This window comes from Pseudonaja textilis, chromosome 3 (genome assembly GCF_049901715.1).
Source record: "Pseudonaja textilis isolate UNSWEBS1 chromosome 3, rPseTex1.2, whole genome shotgun sequence".
NCBI lineage: Eukaryota > Metazoa > Chordata > Lepidosauria > Squamata > Elapidae > Pseudonaja > Pseudonaja textilis.
In genome coordinates this window covers 142,965,298-142,986,630 of record NC_141992.1, presented here as the reverse complement: position 1 = coordinate 142,986,630, position 21,333 = coordinate 142,965,298, and the positions used below count along the sequence as shown (strand labels likewise).

At 37.5% G+C, this 21,333-nt stretch overlaps 1 protein-coding gene across 5 annotated transcripts in view; it reads right to left on the bottom strand.

Moving 5' to 3' along the window:
* Positions 1 to 21,333, bottom strand: part of ZNF516 (zinc finger protein 516) — a 124,040-nt gene that overhangs the window by 23,727 nt on the left and 78,980 nt on the right. For all 5 annotated transcript variants that reach the window (XM_026699465.2, XM_087931003.1, XM_026699464.2 and 2 more), the window contains exon 3: positions 501 to 1,925. In XM_026699465.2, the coding sequence (XP_026555250.2) occupies positions 501 to 1,925 (1,425 nt within the window). The remainder of the gene's footprint in view (positions 1 to 500; positions 1,926 to 21,333) is intronic.

Sequence of the window (21,333 nt, the reverse complement as noted above, 5' to 3'; positions counted from 1 at the left end):
AAAGCAGAGATCTGACAGTGAATTATGAAAATCTCTTGCACTTGAAATGTTCAATAAAGTCATAATTTTCTTGAAATAATCATTTCTCACACAAAGTAAATTCCTGCCCCCTATTTTAAATTGGATACAAATCTGATACTGTATCTTCTGCTTGGACATTTCATGTAGAGGGAATTCTCTCAAGCCACTTCAAACATTTCTCCCACCCCACCCTTTTTTTAAGGGACTGAATCCAGCACTTAATTGCAGATAGAATTCTAGCAGTGAGACCTTACATATCTTCCTTCAGAAGGAAATGTCATTAAATTCAACAGCAGTGTTATTCCCAGGTAAGCCACCTAAATGATCTGATGCAGGACAGGACAGTTAAATAGGAGAGATAACCTTGTCAAATACAGACAGTAACAACACAAGTGTTTTGTGGAATTCCTTATGTTAAGGGGGAAAATAAAATTAAGAATTTAAAAATATGCTGGAAAGACAGTTCTTAGGATTCTTACCAGCACGGTCCATTACGGGGCTATTGGCACCCCAGGTTTGGTAGAAAGTAGCCAGATCCTTTGGAATGGAGGTCTTTAAGATGTTTACAATATCCAAACATTTCTCATGCCCCTCAGGGGATGGCTCCTGTTTGGTGGAATGTACAGGTGGAGGAGGTCCTGCTGCAACAGGCTGAGGTTGCATCAAAGGACTTGCTCTGGATCCTCCAGTACAATTGATCAATGCTCTCATTTCACTTTCCCTCTTGGCGGTACGTTCTTGCTGAGGCATTGATGGAGGTTCTTGAGTAACGCATGGCTCAGTTTTACACAGAGGGTGGTACTGAGATGGAGATAAAAATTTGGCCTTCCCTGTATCTGGAGTACAATGCTTGATTAAAGGAGCAGATCCAGCATTTACTTGAGGGACTATGTATTTTTCTGTTTCTCTGCTACTGGAGGGATGTCCGCTAGGTTTAGATATCACTGTATGGGAAGGCGTTGAATTTCTGCTAAAGTTTCCTGTTTGCATCAATTTGGAGTTCACATCCAATTTTGATTTTAGCTGGGGCTGCTGGGCTACAGTACCATATTGTTCGTGAGTGTGGTTAAGTTTGGGTGGTCTATATCCATCAATAGCTGATGGTTGCGGACCACAGCCCCCAGTGGATGGTACATCTTTTGCCATAGCCCCGGGCTTAGGAGATACAGCAATATCAGAATAATTATTATTTTTGGATCCTGACAACCCACTCGGCACCTGAGTACGTGTAAATCTGGCTATAGGCAAAGGTTGGCATTCTTTCCCACCAAGTACAGGAGGTGGTCCAGTGCGCCCACTTCTTGCCATAAAAACAGAATTATGTTTTATACTCTTGAATCCATTTTGAAGAACCCAAGCAGGAGCCATAGAATTACAACTAACTTTGTGCCAAATTCTTTTGTGCATCCACAGGACTTCTGGATAGTAAGTTTTATGACTGCAGTAAGGACATCGGTGGACAATCAGAGCAGCCTGCAAGGTTGAGGTAAAACTTGAATCAGCCCTAGTTGATTTCTCACTAAGATCTAATGCAGTCTTTTCAGACATCTCTGTATCTTTATTGAGCACAGAATGTTCATTCATCTCTACAAGGATCTCTTTAGCGAGCTTCTGTTGAATTTCCAAGGGGCTTTGCAAATTCAGTCTCACATCAGCAGTCTTGCTGGAACAAGGTAAATCACAACTTTGCTGAAATGCTGACATCTTTGAATCAGGGTAAATTTTGCAATCCACGTATTTTGGAAATGGTTCTTTGATCTTGTCGTGGGGTACAGATGCCACCTTTAGCACTTCAGGTTTAGATTCCACAGCATTTTTTTCTCTATTGTTTCTTTCCTGATTGAGCTGTAGGGCTGTCCCAGATGCATCTTCAGCAGAAAAATTGCAGAGATATGGTTTTTTACCTGTAGAGTACACATACAAAAATTAATATGAAGATCCTGTATGTTTACAAAGACACTTCTCAAGGAAAATTAAAAAACAAGGACAAAATAATGATCTGGATAAGGAAAAAAAAAGCCTGGGAGCCCAGCATTCAAGGCACAGGTATTATAACTCGCATGTACATGAAATCTTATATTATAAACAGTATTGCTTTATTATCACTGCATACACTAAAAGAAATTACATACATTAAAAGAAAGGAATTAATTTTCACAGGATACTGTGATCATGATACTGAAAACAGGAACCGAAAAGAGTTTATGACAATGCTGTAAGATTGCACTGACTTACTCAATCAGGAAGTCTATATTTTATGCCCACAGTGTTATCAAAATAACTTTCCCCTATAGTTTAAAGAGATAGACTAATTAACAATCAGGAAAAGCAACTTTCAGATATTAAAGGCCAGCTATGTTTAAGATAATTTGGAGTACAAGAGGGATAAGGAAAGGGGCACATTCCTGCTCCAAGTTATTATAGCTATTTTCACAGTCACGGCTATACAATTTTCATTCACATTCTATTCCTATTCCAGATATTCCGGCAAAGTGTACTGATAAAGTTAAAGTTCAAACCTACATGACCACATATACAAGACAATTCAATCAAGAGGGTAAAGCTGGGAAATCAGCCAAAGACACACTCACAAATCAACCCTAAACTTGCAGCAGAACTTCTGATTCTTGCACCATTGTTCTTGTTTCAAAACAAAAGAACAAACCCGGCACAGACATCAGGTGCCGTTACAGAAATCACGCTATTTTTCTCAACTGGCTACTATGTGACAACTCTACTTTGCTACAAAACTGAGACATGCTTTGATGTGACTTTTGGGGACAGTCCTGCAAATGAACTGTACAGAATTTCAAAGAATGAAATAAAAATTGTGCAAAACTGATAAAAGAATAGGGGGGAAAAGCTATCTTCAACGTACTCTTAATACACAATACGTAAAGATCCTCTGCATTTTCCTTTACAAGCTCTTCATTTCAAAATGAATCAGTATGGTGTAGTATTTAAGATTTCAAACTAGTAATGAGAAGAGCTGGGTTCGGACCCACCTTCAGCCTTCCAAATTCCCTAGATGAGTTAACTAATAGCAATTAATAATAAACATCCTTCAATTACAATTTTCTAACTTCTTTTCAGAAATAAATTCAAATTATTTACTTTTAGCAGGATCAGAATTAGTCATTTCATTTAAATATTAAACAAGTTCATATACAGGTAGTCCTCAACTTACAATAGTTCATTTAGTGACTGTTCAAAGTTACAACGGTATCGAAAAAAGTGACCATTTTTCACACTTACAATCGGTTCAGCACCCCCATAGTCACATGATCCAAATTCAGATGCTTGGCAACTTGGCAAATGTCTCCTATTTATGACACTTGCAGTGTCCTGGGGTCATGTGATCGCCTATTTCAACCTTCTTATAAGCAAAATCAATGGGGAAGCCACATTCACCTAACAACTTACCATCTTAATAACTGCAGTGATTCAGTTAACAACTGTGGCAAGAAAAGTCATAAAATGGAGCAAACAAATGTTCTACCATACTTACCAAGAGAAATGTGGTGCTCAATTATGGTCATAAGTGGAGGACTATCTGTATTATGTTTACAAATGCTCTAGTACTCATTTATCAAATATGGCTTAATATTTCTTCTGACTTTGACTCTTGTGAAACGCTCAAGCATATTCTAAACACTGGTTATCTACATCTGTATCTATAACTAAATGTAAGCATACATCTCCTCTATATCTACAGAGGGGGGGAGAGAGGGAGGGAGGCAGAGAGAGAGAGAAGTATTTCTTATAAGAAGGAATATCGAATACAGAATGCTTTAGAACACTTCATCAAACATCTGACATTACAAAACATCTGTCTCCCTTTTGGTCTCTCCCAGAACATACATTGTGTTTGCTCATGCTAACTCTTTTATAGTGGGATTAATATGCATGGTTTTCTTTAAGTTTCATTGCTCATTTGCTGATAAATCCAGGATTACTACTAAATAATTGTCTTCCATCTATACAGAAGTCCTAAGAACTCCTGAAGACTGGTGGAAACAGAGCATAAGTAGTCTTTTTTGCATCTGCATTTTATCTCAGCCACAAGCAAGTGTTTTGGAAAATCAAACACATCACTATTGCTTAGTACAACTTTGGTACCATAGGCACAGTTCCAACCCTGCCAAATGTGATGTGTTTAAGCCTGAATGTTCAACAAAAACAACGTCTCAGCTTCATTTAATTTGACCTCAGCTCCTGTTCAGGGAAAAGGCATTAAGCCTTTGTTTAATTCTGAGTAATTAGCTTAAAAATAACCCATAGATTTGCTGTCTAACAGGGCTGAATACTTTATTCTGTTAACATCATTTTCTTTTCAAACTCTCAAAGGGACAAGGTCCTTTGTGTTTAAAGTTTTTTTTAAACCTTCCTGTTTTACAAGTTAAGATTTCCTGAAAGCACATGCCCAAGATTACTAGCTGTATCTACATTTTAAAAGGGGGGAAAAGGTATGTAGAACTGTGAAATCAGAGACTGCACATCTGTGTTATTTTCAAAGCAGATCTGTGTCACAACTCAATATAACACCAGCTAGAAAAATGAGGTGGCTTTTCTGTGACATTTCATGTGATGGAGCTTGTTTACATAGAGGCTAAGCAAAGATAAAATTAATCTTATCAGAAGAGGCAGATTAAGCTTAAAAATCATGACCTGTCCAAAAAACTTTGGGTAGGCTTCCTGAGTGAAGAAATATTTCTATGGAGGGGTTTACATTCCCAGAATTATTCCAGATAGTTTCTAGCTACCAATAAAAATGCATTGTTCTGCTATTCTTTTTGTTTTTCTACCATAAAAAATGACTTAGATTATTAAGAGGTTAGTTATTTTTTTATCCCACCTTTATTGTTTTTATAAACAACTCAAAGCAGCAAACATACGTAATGTTTATTCCTTTTCCTATTTTCTCTACTACAATAATCCTATGAGGTGAATTGGACTGAAAATGAGGGACTGGCCCAAAGTCACCCAGCTGGCTTTCCTGCCTATGATGGAATTAGAACACACATTCTCCTGTTTTCTAGCCTGGTGTCTTTACCACTAAATTAAATATGGGCTCCAAACAACTGATCAGATTGCTAGGACTTTTCCTAAAATTTCATGCATCAAACAGGTAACTTACTAAATGAGCAGCAAATGGGAGTCTATGTTTATTCGACATGAGCTAGCAGTTCTGCACCAATATCTTGAATATTATCATTGAATATTACCTATATAGTATATTATTATATTATAATATCATTGAATATTATCTAGTATCCCAGAGTGTACCACTCTGTGTGCACCACTAAGGATATCCAAGGTATTCAGGCATGAACACTTTAGTGCATTGTACCACATCCTCCCAAAAAATGCATGTCTGAACCAAAACACATTTATTTTGGAAGTTTGGGGTCATATACCTCCTTACTAACAGTTATAATTTAATTGAACAATTTTAATAGATATATTCCCCCTGTGTTAGAAAAGCCGGTGGTGCCTTCTGAGCTACCTAGTGGCAGGAAGACATAGAAATAATAATTCCCAGGTGCGACAAGGAATAATAATAATAATAATTGGAAAAATAATAATTGGAAAAATGTGGAAATATAGAGTATTGAATTGGAGAATGCAACTATAGAAAGCTAAAAATGATCCTGTAAAACAAGATACTTTATTCAATAAAGTGCTTGAATGAAAATTTGACTATTTAACTTCAAAACTATGCAAAGTTCAGTGTTCCTACGTTTTATTTTTTTTATTTCTCCTGATTATTTGCCAGCCCCCAAACAAGCATTACAAGCATTTGTTGTTGTTTAGTGCTGGTTTGAATAGTTCTGCTGCTTCTACTGTGTAATATTGCAGGAAATTTAATAAATCCAAAATTTCTGGCTAATACCTGAGTGTCTTCAGTAAGGAAGGTTTTTTTTTAGTTCTTGCTATTTGTTTCTTTTTATTTAAGTGAAATATATTTTATTTCAGATTTTTAGCTTTTCTCATTTTCTTAAAAGTCAAATGAATGTAAAGAGAAATCACGCTATTATATAATTTTAAACTGAATATTGGGAATGAAAGAGAAAGGGCAGATTTGATTTAAATCAAGTCGATTTAAATCATTAATAAAAAGGCTTGATTTAAATCAATTCGATTTAAATCATAATTTTTAAAGAGCAGCTCTCTGTCCTGCTGTTGACTCACCAAAAGTCTCAATATTGCAGAATATACAACCTCATGCTATATAACTATGCTCCATTTCATGCTGAATAAACAAAATTATTACTGTATCTTAAATAGAAAACTATCTTTAGATGTATTTACATTTGGATGTTTGACAACTGAATCACATTTATGACACTTGCAGTGTCCTGGGGTCATGTGATCACCTTCTGCAACCTTCTGACAAGCAAAGTCAATGGGGAAGCCAGATTCACTTAACAATCGTGTTACTCATTTAACAACTGCAGTGATTCACCTAACAAATGTGGCAAGAAAAGTCCTAAAATGGGGCAAGACTCACTTAGATTTTTTTTTACTAAGCAACGTCAATTTTGGGCTCAATTGTGGTTGTAAATTGAGAACTAACTGTAAAAGGGAGATTAAGAGGAAGGGTGAATTTCAGAGATGTAAATGAACTAAATGATTAAATAAAGTGTACATTAATTGTATAAGAAGGGTATATCAGGTTTCGTCATGCTGAAAATGGTGCTTTTAATACTACAATCCTGTATGTTTACTCAGGAACAAATCCCACTAAACTCACTGGGACTTATTCCCAAATAAATAAAGCAACAGCTCCGGAGTGGACTAGCAGACTCTTGTACTGGGAATAAATGCATTGAATTGGGGTCTTATTTTTAACCAGGGGTAATATTCTCCTCCCTTCCCTGTTAATAAGACCTGAAAAAAAGGGAGATGAATTATATCCAACTGTGTCCATCTGTTGACAGAAAAGCATCTGTCAGCAAAATAGACCCCCTCTCTTCAACCTCCTCTTGCACTCCTGAAGGCACAAAGCAATGTAGTGGGAAAACATGCTAAGAGGAGTCAGTCACTGCATGTGAATGGAAATTCACTCACACAATGTAAGAAGTGAAGAAGGAAATCTCAGCAAAGGGAAAGTTTATATGAGAAAAAGAAGCAACACACCTATCCCGGGGAGAACTCAAATGCATTGTTCACAGCCCCACAGTTCCTGCTGTACGAAAAAGCGCTTTCTAATTCTTCATGCAGGGGTCTCAAACTCATAGCCTGGGGGCCCCAAGGCTAAATTTCTTGTCTGAAATGGAATAGGTTCTCCTGCTTGCGCAAGGGACCCTCCTAGAAGACCTCCAAGGCCCCTTCCACCTCTATTCTAATTCTAAATACTGATGTTATGGCTAATGAAAAACATTATGACTTAAGTGAGCAAAGTGAAATAACAATGTTTTGAAGTTTTCTTACGATAAAGTTCTTTTTATTTAATAAAGTTACATTTAATCACACATGACACTCTTCATTTGACTACAGACTTCCGTATTCATGCATGAAAAGCATTCAGTTTTGTGGCTCGTGAGCTAAAGTAGACCTTGTGACAATTTGAGATCCCTTGCCACAATAGCTCTGGTATGTATTTAACCTAAATAAGATGGGGATTCCCAAGAAGATATTATTTAGGAATCCAGTCCATATAAAATACATCATGGAGAAGATCTGCTTGAAAAACCAATTTGTCAATTATTTGGTTTCTTTTCCTGTTCTTTCATATACCAGTGCAGGATGTTAAAAGACAACAGCAGTAATCTGAGGAACAGCTTCATATTCTAGCCATCTTTGTTGTCGTCTTACTAACATCCTAGTGATGTACACTCCAGCTCTGGCCAAGAGTTGATACCAGAAACAATATTAAGCAAAAATCTCACAAACCTCCTCTTGTTCCTACACCAAACTAGGTATTTAAAACTGGCCAAGTTATTTGTCTATTTAACCTGTTATAGAATTATTCGCAGAAATTGAATAAACTTCATGTAAATTGCCTCCATTTTTCTTTCCAGAATTCTAAATTTTCTCTTTTATTCAAGAATGAAGGAAAACAAAAATAATTAAGTATAATATTTTGAAAAAGGGAGGGACAATCACTTTGAAAGTGTACTTCATAGTTCAGTGAAAATCTTTCTTAAATCACCAAGGACATCGGCCATTTACGAGCAACTTTAACAAACTCCTAGAAGAGTCAGCAAGTTAACAAAGTCTCCTTCAGCAACAAAACAGTAATAAAGGAATCCACAATTAGATGTAATGGCTTCCAGATATTTCAGACTCGTTATTATATTATTAAATTGGATCTACATTTTCAAGCTTACAAGAGGAAATATTTATTTATTGCTCAATTCCCGGAAAATTACAGAGACTATCTTACAGATGTGAACAAAACAACTTTTTCTAAGAAAAAGAAAACAGCTTTGGCAGCCAGGCCTTGGACTTCTTTAAAACCAAAACAAATCAGTCAAAGAATGTAGATAATTGGAAGAATAAATAAATCTACTGGAAGGAGCAGAGTGACCTACCAAACAATTTCAAAGTATGATGGCAGATTTATTTTAAAAACAAAACGATCTCTGATATGACAGCAAGGGAAATGAGAGAATGTTATTTCATGGAACAACCAAACTTCTTACGCACAACAACAATAATATTTTATATTTTACTGCCATGCATGATTGGGAACAAATTTTACCAAACTCGTGTGTGTGTGTGTGTGTGTGTGTGTGTGAGAGAGAGAGAGAGAGAGAGAGAGAGAGAGAGAGAGAGAGAGACTAATAGATCAGAAAAATCAAAATCTCTCCCAAGTTGTTTTTAAAGAACTCCATATTCCTGTTGAAATGTTTCATATTAAGCTATCTATACATAGCATTTATTTATATGAAGCACATTTGTTTGAATAACACGCAAGGCCAAGAATGTTGTTAATATTGCATAGACATTATAGTATTTAATTACTTAAAACATTTTTTTCCTAAGGATTCTAAGTAGAAACAGTGTGGGAAACTTATTATGTACAAAGAAAATGCTGAAAGATACTGCCACAGCCTGGCTCAGTATGGAAGTTATTTCTCTTGCTATGTCAGGGGGGCGGCATCTATATCTAACCCATTTGCTGTTATATGTGGAGGAAAATCACAGCAACCAATTTATGTTTTTCATTTCACACTACAAATAATAAAAGGCCTTAAAGTCTATTTGATAGAACACTCTCTTATGCAGCAACCATTTACATACAGTACTTTGTGCTCTGTTCCAATGAACGAGAGAGCTGTCCAGAGAAGTATTTCCAAATTACATGGCCAGAACCAGTTACTGAAACAACTCTCCTTAGATCAATCCTCCATCAATCAATCAATCAATCCATCCATCCATCCATCAGCAAGCAAACAAGATCTATTACAGAGACATAGTTGTTGTCATGGAGGTTGTCCTGATAATTTGAGCAGAAGAGAAAATAAAAGAAAAACATCTGGTTGTATTACAGAACAAAGCATGTGTCTTTAATATCAATCCCATGCCTATTCCTATTACAAAATTATTATCTTTGTTTATTAATCACAGGATTGTCACCCGAACAACGGTATGCAGGGGACTTATTTACTTAGAAGAATATGGGTGCATGGCATACCATAATACATAATTTGCAATGCAGCAATACACATCCATGTGGTTTTCCCTTAAATAAAGTGTCAGTGAACCATAAAAATGATTAACTAATTTAAACAAACTAAATAAAGAGAAATCTGCAGAAGTTATGTGGACTCATTTTAATAAGGCTCTGCATAGTAACTAAGCATTGGGAAGCTTATTGCTCATATTTTATCAGCCTTTTCACTTGAGCCAATTACCAAGCTCCAAAGTGCCTTATAAAAACAGCATTTACTAATCATCAAATCAATGTCAAGGTTATTCAGGGTTTGTTTTTTTCCTGCTTCTTCCCATGGAGTGAAAATTCTAAATTTTCCTAGAAAACTACCCCATTTGTGTAATCATTCAGAATGGTCCTCCCTTCTGGAAATATCCTATTTTTGCAATGTCAGTTCAAGGAATTCATTCCCATGGATTGAGGGAAGGGTGATGTTTTTACTACCCGTTGATATGTCTCCAAAGGTCTACGAACCTTCACTTTTATATTTTTCTCCTCTAGGCTGGAGGCCCATTGTGAACCTGCCATTGTGAACTGGGCCGCACAATTGGTGGGCAAGCACATGTGGACATGAAGCTTCATTTGCGCAAGCAGCGAGGTTGTGCATGAAATCATCCTCTCCACCCCACTGCCACACCACCTACAGTCCGCAGAGGGAAAGATTGGGGACTGCTGCTCTAGACAATTATACACTTATGTTCCCAATCTATTTTCTCTCTTCCAGCAACCAGCCAGCAATCATGTCCACCCCCTTAAATTTTCAGTTGAAGATCTTTGCCCTCACTCAATTTTTATTGAGATGGACAGTGTAGAAATGAGCCAAATGAATGAATGAAAAAATAAATATATAAAACTGCTTTTCCCCTCATTAATCACACCACTAGTTTTCATAGCGTTTTGGGCTGTATTTATTAGCAGACAAGCAGCTGGAAGATGGGGGGAATAGGTGAGGGAGAGAAAAGGAAACTGGAGGCAATTTTTCTTTTTGTGGAGAGGTTGCAATGACTACTCCATACATACACACTCCGTGCCTACTGCTATATCATTTGGAGAAAGTTTATCATCATCTTGTCATGTGCTTTTGCAGTCATTTCAAAACTGCACTTGCTGAGTGAGTAAGGAGATTCTGAACAGCAGGAAGATCTCTCTATGCTTTCTTGGATGCCAAGGAGAGAATTCCATGGATTGATTACATTTGGATTAACCACATATTCCATGCATCTATACACTAATCCGAAGAAACACAGAATGACAAGGGTCATGGTGATAATTACAGAGGGGTAACATGGTTTATGCACAAATTATTGCATGCTTGAAACAGCTGGTTTGGGATGGTTGGCATCTAAACTGAAACATGTATTTACGATCTAGATACAGAATGAAATAGGATGTTTGCTTCCAATATGATACAGCAACTGATATGGGGTAGGAGAGTTAATGTGCAAGACTATAAAACGACCTTGAGGGTTTTGTCTTGGCCAAAAGCTGGAACAAACCTTAGTTTCTATTGTATTCCTTGAATGTATACATGTAATAGTTACCTAGAAAAGAGTGAGTTATTCTGGATACATTACATCACAATAGCCAGTAAGAAAAGATAATTTTCTACCTTAATTCATTACATGCCCATTTCATGCTCACTATTAACAGCATCTGGATTATTCTGGATGATACCTTTCCTCAGCAAAGAAGGTAAAACTGGGAGGGATCCTGGTGACAAAACAACATGTTTTACAGAGAAGAAAACACTTTGATCTGTGGTCTTATATACTGTATTCAACTCCACTGAACGGACTAATTTGATGCCACAATCAAAATGATCAGAATCAAAATATGACGCTGTTACATACGTGGTATTACTATTTAATCTGCCATATTATTTTTATGTAAAATAAAATGAGGTACAACTAATAAAGTTATTTTAAAGAAATTAACACCTAAATAAATGAATATAAATAATACAAAAAGAAACTAATTGTGACATCAAGATTGGTCACACTTTATTCATCTGTTTCACTTCATCATCTACTTGCCAGATTATATTTGAGATTGAAGTAGTAATTCAGATATTGCCCCACTGGGAAATCAGCCCTGTTTTTCATAGGAAACTTACAATCCAATATATATGGAGAATATACTGTACAATCCTAATCCATGTGGGTAATTAATTTATGTCATATCTCTCAAATTGTGGTGCACAGTCCTAGATCTATAAGCACTTCTAAATTAGTAAAATTAAATCCAACCATTCATGCTACCAAACAACAAATTCTACTTATTCTACTAAGAAGCAGTGATGTGGTTTTTAGATTACCTGAAATGAATGGAGACAGCACATCATGCCATTTCACGCTCTGTACATAGTAGTTAAATGACTGCCTTGAACTTCAGACCGAACTAGCAGGCTTTATGCCCAAAGCTTCTCCTTTCTTTTAATGGAAGAAAGCCTGGAGACAGCCAGTTGTCTAAACCTGTACAGTCAAATGACTTTTTGTAACTGTTGCCTTATACAGCATGGCTGTACAGAAATGCAGATCTGATGGGCAAAAATGAGATTCAGGAGATTATTGAGCCCCCACACAGCACCTGTCAAAAATTCCTTAAAGCAGCTGGCATGAGATTTTGGGAAGAGATGTTTTTGATATTAATGCCTATAAATATGATCTGAGCCATGTTTTTCACCCTTTGAATCCAGGCCTATTATAGCCGTATTAGACAAATACTTCTTCTGTTTGTTCATGTTTCAGTTGTATTCTCTCTTTTTTAAAAGCATGGCCTCACGTAATTTCCAAGGAATGATAGAGTGATCCATAAATCACTCAGGCTGTTTTTGTTAGCAAAACTATAAGCCTCCCAGAATCATATAAGTGAGATGGGAGGATTTATAAATTGCACAAATAATTAAGTAAATAAATTCAGAATGTCTGCAGTTATTCAAAAATAAAGCTAATAGTGCTTATTACTTAACTTATATATCGCTTCACAGTGCTTTACAACCTTCTCTAAGTGAGAAGGTTTTACAAAGTCAGCATACTGCCCCCAACAATCTGGGTCCTCATTTTACCGACCTTGGAAGGATGAAAGGCTGACTCAGCCTTGAGCCCATCAGGATCGAACTGGCAGTCAGCAGAATTAGCCTGCAATATTGCATTTTAACCACTGTGCCACCACGGTTCCTAATGATATGTAATAAATAGCCATTATAGGAATATAACAGAAATTAACACATTTCTATTTCCCATCTCTCAATAATCACAAGGTTTTATCCCTTCCAGGATTTCAAAGGAATTCAAGCATCAAAGCATGTATTCAAACATGCGTTCAAGCATATAGGAAAAGACCACACAGGACCGGTCTACTTCCAGTTTCCAAAAGGTACATTCAGTTTTCCTCACTACCATGTGGCTAATGTGGGCACATCACTGTTAATGCACAACATGCTGTTTCCTTCTCAATAAGTGGAATCCCTTTGAACCCATCTGTTTAGAAAATATTTGCCAAATGCAGTACCTAGCAATAGCAATAGCACTTAGACCTTATATACCGCTTTATAGTGCTTCACTGCCCTCTCTAAGAGGTTTACAGCATATTGCCCCCAAAATCTGGGTCCACATTTTACCCACCTCAGAAGGATGGAAGGCTGAGTCAATCTTGAGCCTGGTGAAATTCGAACTGCCAAACTGCAGGCAGCTGGCTGCTGCAGAAGTAGCTTGCACTAGTACACTCTAACCATTGTGCCACCAAGGCGCTCACTGAGATACCTAAAGGTTAGTGATAATTTGGCTAAGTTCTGATTTTCTGCTAACATCCCTTAAAGCATGAATGGACACCCAGACAAGATGACATATTTTGATCAGATTATTGTTAATCAGGTAAGTAACAAAAAGGCTCCTTTTAAATTACATTAAAAAGTTTTACCCCTCTTAGAAACATTACCATATAACAACTCTGCTAATAATTGCTTTTCCGCCAATAAAATTGTAGAAAGGTTCACAAAATCTACCAATCATCTTAACTACTCTTACTACCAGAAAGGGATTTTTGGAGTGTGACAGCTGTGACTATGGGTTACATGCAGGTGCAAATAACTAAACAAGTACCTCATGGCAGAGAGTCCAGATTCCTGTGCTGGATTAGTAGACTGTAATAATTTAGAAATAAATATAGGCTTTCTGTGCAGAGAAAGTTCTTTATGGGATTTACAAAAAATACTTTTATCTGCATTATAAAAATGATTGTCTTAAAAAGAAAATTAATTTTTTAAAAAATGTTTTTTTTAAATAATAGCTTTACATATGTACACAAAGTTAATTTCTGTCAAAATCTTCAGAAAATACAATGAGTTCAAATGTTTTTTTGTAATTATAGTTGAGCTCTCTCAGTACAAGACACTGTACAAAAGGGGTAAACATTCAGAAGATAAGTAATCTTTGATTAAGAATATAATACATTAGGATAGTGGTATTCATTCAGACAGCAGCTGCCTAAAAGCTTCACTCAGTTGGAATAGCATTTTCTTTAAGAAACCACAAGATGGCATCTATTCACAATTTATAATCCAAAGTACATTCTGAAATTCACTAAATGAAATATATATGAATCTTTAGATCAATGGTAATTGGAAATAACTTTTAATATTTCTTCAATCTCAATTAGCTTTAATGTAAGTAAAAACATTTTCAAAAGCACATACATATGTTTGACTTTATGATGCTAATGACTTTTTATATTTTCCTTTTCCTACTTCTCAACATTCATGAACCTAAAATGCTAAACGTAAAATTATATTCAGGACAAAGTAAATATATATAAATAATATGAGTCAGACACAGTATATATATATATATATACTGTGTCTGACTCATATTATTTTCTTTCTTCCCTCTCTTGTGAAGCAGCAAGGTTAGACAGGAAAGACCACAAGAGAGTAAATAGGCACACAATGGGGAATACATCAAACTGTTTAAATAATACACTTGGGGCTGCCAACACCATCACATTGCTTTCAATATGCATCTCCCATTGTTTTGCTTACTTTCTTATAATTCTTTTCTCTCCAACCTCCCCATTATGCAAGGAGAGAAAAAAGGAAAAATAACAGCTCAGGCATGGGGCAATGCATACTGATTGTAATGGCCATCACTAGACTGAGGGACTCTGAAAAGATCATAAATATGGGCCTTGATCATAAAGTTATTTTTTCATAACTATGAACAGTTATGAACAAAACAGCAATCTAGCTCAGTGGTTCCCAATTTTTTTCAGTGCACCGCCCCCCTTGGTGCTACAAACTCATCCTCAATGCCCCTCACCCAGGGGCGGGATTCAAATTTCTGTGGGCATGGCCTAATTTGAGGGTATGGTTTGCTGGTCACATGATTGGGTGGGTGTGGCTTGCTGGTCACATGACTGGGTGGGCATGGCTTGCTGGTCATGTGACTGGTGGTGTGGCATGACTGGGTGAGTGTGGTTTGGTGACTGGCAAACCAAATACAAGTGGACCTCACTTAATGGTCGGTTGCTTAGCAAGTGTTCTAATTTATGACTGGCTTCCCCAGAGCTACTTGACCTGTTTTTGGAGTTTTGACAGCCATGCACACACATACACACACACTCCCTTCTAACCCTGCTGGAGGAGGTCATTGGACTAGAATCGGCAAAGCATCTCTGATTAGATTCTAGTAGTGAAGAGAATCTAATCAGAGATGCTTTGCCGATTCTTGTTGATTTGTTTTATTTGTATTTCTTTATTTTATGTTGCTGAATTGCATTGACATGTGTGTCCCTTCTTGTGCACAACCCAGAAGCTTTTGTGATTCTTTGCAGCAAAAATTACTGACCTCTGGCTTTGCTCTACTTTTCAAACATGCCGGCACTGCCGTGTTCTAGGTGACGGCCCCACAGGTCCACCCCATTGAGCCCACTGCACTGGAGGGACCTGCCCAAGCAAGTCCGACCAGAGCGGTGCACCAAATCAATGGGGTGAGCCTGAGAGAGGGAAAGATAGAGAGAAAAAAGAGAGAAAGAGAGAAGGAAGAAAAGAGAAAAGGGAAAGAAAGGAAAAGGGACAAAGAAAGGGGGGCATGGAGGGATGGAGGGGGGAGGAGAGAGAGAGAGAGAGAGAGAGAGAGAGAGAGAGCGCTGATGCGTCAGATTGAAATGAGGCCTAGTTTAGAGGCCCTTTTCCACATTGAAACATCTTTGCCATCATCTTTGCCAACACATTGAAACATCTTTGGCTTCTATTAATTAAAGGTTTTGTGGACGAAACATGGCTAAGACTATCAGGAAGCTCTCACATTTTGTTGAGGCTTTAAACAGGATCCATTGGACCAGGTCTCCATCCTAAAAAATTACTTTTCCCCAATGTATTACAGTGCCAATTCTGAAGAAGGCAAATCCAAAATGTGCTGGTAAATTACAAGGAGAACACACACACGCACACACTCCCTTCTAACCCTGCTGGAGCAGGTGATTGGACTAGAATAGATATCTCATTATCCTTCTCCTCCCTCCCTCCTTCTTTATTTCTTTTTCTTTCTGTCCCTTTCTTCCATCCCCCCTCTTTCTTTGTCCCTTTTTCTTTCTTTCCCTTTTATCTTTCTCTTCTTCCTTCTCTCTTTCTCTCTCTCTCTCTCTTTCCTCTCACTTTCCCTCTCTCAGGCTCACCTCATTGACTTCGTGCACCGCTCCGTTCGGACGTGCTTGGGCAGGTACCTCTGGTGCAAGGGGCTCAATGGGGTGGAACACGGGCCCCGCCGCCCTGAACATGGCAGTGGGATGTTTTAAAAGGCTTTGCTTTCCTATTCCCAATGCTGCGTTTGGGGCGCCGCCCCACTGCCCGAACAGAGCGGTGGGATGTTTGAAAAGGAGAGCAAAGCCACTCTGGCTTTGCTCCTTTCCCAACGCTGCATTTGGGGCGCTGCCCCGCCACCCCGATCACAGCAGTGGGATATTTGAAAAGGAGAGCAAAGCCACTCTGGCTTTGCTCTCCTATTCCTAATGCTGCGTTCTGGGGGCAGAGCTCCTTGCACCAGAACGTGCAAGTCTATGGGATGATCCTGCGGGCCTTGCCTCGAACGTGGCGGTGGTGGGATTTTTCCTCACCCCTGAATTGTGCCCTGCCGCTCACCTCCAACACCCCCTTGCCGCCTCTTAGCGCCCCCCTGCTGGCCCCCTTGCCTCTCAGTGCCCCCCTAAGGCATCCCACACACCCCCAGGGGCGGTACCACCCACTTTGGGAACCACTGATCTAGCTCATACAGAACTACCTCCTACAGGGCTATCTGTAACTCTAGCAAAAGAGATATGATTAGTCTACCATGATTTCTTTGCAAATAATACAGCTGGAGCCTGTTAATTGAGGCATGCCTATCTAACTGCTCACAAATATGCCAGTGAACAATCTGCTTGAAAACAATGTCCAGTCTAGTTGTCAACTTGACAAGTCTACAATGTCCTTGGGGTCTATTTGTATTTGTTGAAAGCAGTTGCAAGAAGCTGTTTCAATCCATGATGGTTTTGTTATGGGACTCCCAAAGGTTAACCAGTTGCTTTAGGGGAATTTGGGATTCTAATATTCACCTTAAAAATTTTTCCTGGCTTGAAATCTTCTTTACCAAGTTTCTGCTGAAACTGCTTTGAGACCCACCTTCATCAGAAGCAAATGGGTGGCAGCAAAGAGCTTCTCTTTATATTTTAGCTGTTTATTTAATTCAATGTAGACAGAGCCCAAATCCAACTAAGCGTGGACTGCTCACAAAAAAAATAACATAAAACCTACATAAACTAAAATAAATATGGGCTGTGAGCATAATTTATAGACAATAACAACAACAACACACACACACATACACAAATGGCTCCATTTATCTCATCCAAGGCATGGAGAAAAACCAGGTATTAAAGGCTTTATACTGTAGAATGCCAATGTTGTGGAAGCCATATAAACCTCAAAGGCAATGTCTTTCCAGAAGGCAAGCGATGCAATAGATAAGGCATGTTTCCTGGGTTCTGAGAGATAATTAATTGAAGGGACACACAAAATGCCAATTCTGCCAGCACATGGGCAAAGGCAGAACAGAAGATCATACTGTGTGCATGAGTTGGAAAACTAGTTGAACTCACTCTACAAAATGGGGTTTTCTGACTAGGTGATAGCAGCCATACATCCATTTGTAAATTGTTATGCTCTCCATAACAGCTATTTTATCAGAGCACCCACAGGTGTTCTCAAAAAGATCATACAGCTTTACAAAGCAAGTGACTTTGGGTAGCATATCACAAAGCTAACAAATAATTAATCAACACCCGGCCACTGTTATTATTATTAAACGGCTATAAGAAACAAAGCTAAAAAGAACAAAAAAAAATTAGGCGAAGGGATGTTAGCAATGGAGCTGGACAGCTAGGTACGGAAGAACAAAAGATTGCCATTTTTAGCATTAATGAAACTTTTTTTAAAAAAGCTTTAATTCTTTTCCACTGTTACCTTCAAGGATGAACTCGAATTTGCAGATATGTGGGAATAACTTTTGTTAAGCAGATCAGCAAAGAATACAAAATATGTTTCCAGCTGAGTTTGATAATAATCAAGCAAGCATGAACTATTGGAATGAGCTTCCAACTATTCCCACACTCCCTCTTGTATGGAAGTTGTGTGTGATTTACAACCACTTCAGAGGAATATAAATATTTGGTAGGAAACTGAGATTCTGATTAAACGTCATACAATGTATTCACACTACTGATATATTACCTTTCTATTTTTTTTCTTTTTGCCATACTGTGGAAATAACATTAGGGCATTGCAGATACTGTGAACATGGGGTGGTTTTATCTGCTTTTCACACAAAAGCATTTCCTATTAGATTCAAAGTAAATTAAAACATTTCTTATTGTAGAATGCTTTCAGTAAGTGGGAAAGTAATGACTGATCAGGCATTAACTACTTTGTTAGAAGCAAAAGAGGTGGCAATGATATAAAACTTTCCAGGTCATTTATTTCCTCTTGTATTGCACTTACAAGCATTAATATTACTTCTTCCAGTGGAAGAAAACAAAGCAAAACAGCATATAATGATAAACTACATATATTTAAATTGTTCTATTATGTCAACCTCTGAAATGCATAATTAAGGGTGTTGATCTGGATTGTGAAAAAGAAGAACAAGCTTCTTCCCTTCTCATAATATAGGCCTTCAATAATCAAGCATTCTGCCACAGAGAACTTAGGCTGAAAGATAGTGACGGACCCAAAGCCAGCCAATGAACTCCTATAGAGGCATGGATACAATCTGTATCCCCCACACCATTCCTAATAAAAGATCTCAATGCACAAAAACACTAACTATAACTTCTATGTCTCAGAGAATAGAAAGTTTAATCACCGGATTTTATTAACTCCAATAATCACTTCATCTATTACTTCATCTATTATTTGCTTGTTTCTTCCTTTAATTCCGTGGACCGGCATTGGTCCACGGCCTGCCAGCAACTGGTCCGCGCAAACAAAGAAAGCTCCATCTGGAGGATGCCGGCAGCATGAGAAAGTATGCCCTCTCCGATCTGCAGAAAAATCTATCTCCCTGGAACTGGTCCCTGATACCCAAAAGGTTTGGGACCACTGCTTTAATAAATTGGACAATTAAGATTGTAAATGTTATAGTCAAGACTTGAATATCAACCACTTCCCTCTCTCCCCTCTTTCTTTCTTTCTTTCTTTCTTTCTTTCTTTCTTTCTTTCTTTCTTTCTTTCTTTCTTTCTTTCTTTCTTTCTCTTTCCTTCCTTCCTTCCTTGCTTGCTTGCTTCCATCCTTCCTTTTTTTATAAAACTTCACAATTTGAATAAGAATTTATATTTTAATAGGCCATTTTAGTTTTATAAACACTTGACATGAAAATAACACTTCAATGTTAATTTTACTAAAGAAAGTATCGAAGTATGAAAGAAAACAGATGGAAGATTATAATTTAATTATATATGGAGCAGGAAATCAATTGGACATCAAAATGTATCATATGCATTGCATGACAGCATTGCAACATCTTCAGTAGGCAAATGATAATTTTTTTGAATCATCAATGCAAGGTTTTCTTCCTGTAAACAACAAATCCCAACTTTGGCTTTATGGTTCAGGAGTGGGCCTAAAACACAAAATGTAACTTGTGAGGTACAGACTGTTGGCATCAAGTGCACTGGATTTCATTATGCAGCATGCTTTTGATCTGGACAGGACCAGCATCAGGATACTTTCAGATGACACTGAATTTGCCACCAGCACCCTTATGCCCATCAATTAAAAAATAATGAGTCAGAAGGTATTCTCCAGGCCAGGTGACAAGATGACACTCTTTGCTGGACTCCCCTGACTTGACACTGGGGGGGAAAGATTGAAAGTTGATTCCTTACCTCTTGTTCAAGACTACTAACAAACAAAACCTGGCTTTTGCCAAAATTTGTTAATGGTGAGGGCTGATTGCACTCCCTTCTTATACTTTTCATTTTTGTATTAAAAATACTGACCCAGGTGTTTAAAGAACCTGATACTTGCCTATCACTGATCACTTAGAGGTAACAAAGATTTTTTTTTCTGCATCTCTCTGCTACCATTTTGTGGTGTTCCTAGATCTATACATCTTCAAAACGTATGTTATTCCTATATCTGGAGCTTACAGATCTGGTCTGGATTCGGAATCAATGGAATCCATCCCAAGAATGAAGTCACAGAATTTATGGAGTACAATATATTTTGCTCTACACTCAGTGCTGAGTACATTTTCTGTTCCATGACCTTCCCTAACATGGCTTCTCTTTCTTATATTTACATCAATAAGAGCACATTATTCACACATTTCAGTAACAATCAGCCATTCTTTTTTTTTTTAAGGCAGCGTGACACCGTCAAAGTTATGTTTTGCATTCAGATTAAACGAACTGAGAATAGGAACATTAACACGATTCCCTGGAAAAGAAGAAAGGGAGTTATTTTTTTACCTGTAAATTAATAATGCCATTATTAATATTAATATTAAATAATATTAATATTATTTGTCTGGTGAAGATGTTGCAAGAAAGGCATCTATTAGTCAGAGACAACCAGGTGGATATGCTGGAATGTGGAATGCTGTCAGGCTGATTGGCTGGTTATTCATAACCATTATCTATCTGTATACATTACTTTCAGGAAATACCTGATGGCACCACTATTTAATGTCTACTAAAAGCCAAAATAATAAGCAGGGAAGGAATTCAATCCAAGAGTATTACTTTTATGTATGCATTCAAATGATAGCAAGAGAGGAAAAGTTAATATTTTAAAGGAAGATAAAAGACTGAAAAGTTTAAAAGAAATTAATTTTCAAAACAGAAGAGGCATACATAAACATATAATGGGAAGTGTTTACATCTCAGTGTACTTTCACCCAAACTAATACCATGTAAGATATCTGACAGCCAGGGCATTCAACAAATTCAACACCTTGTGAATTAACACCCTTATTCCTATTAGCTAGGCCAGCGACAAAAGGTGAGGAGCAAACCATTTATCTTGTCTTGCTCCACTTAATAAATTAAATCAACAACTGTGCCCAAAACCCCCCCTCTACATTATTGGTAGTGCAACTGTGATCCCCAATCAGCAAATGGTGGC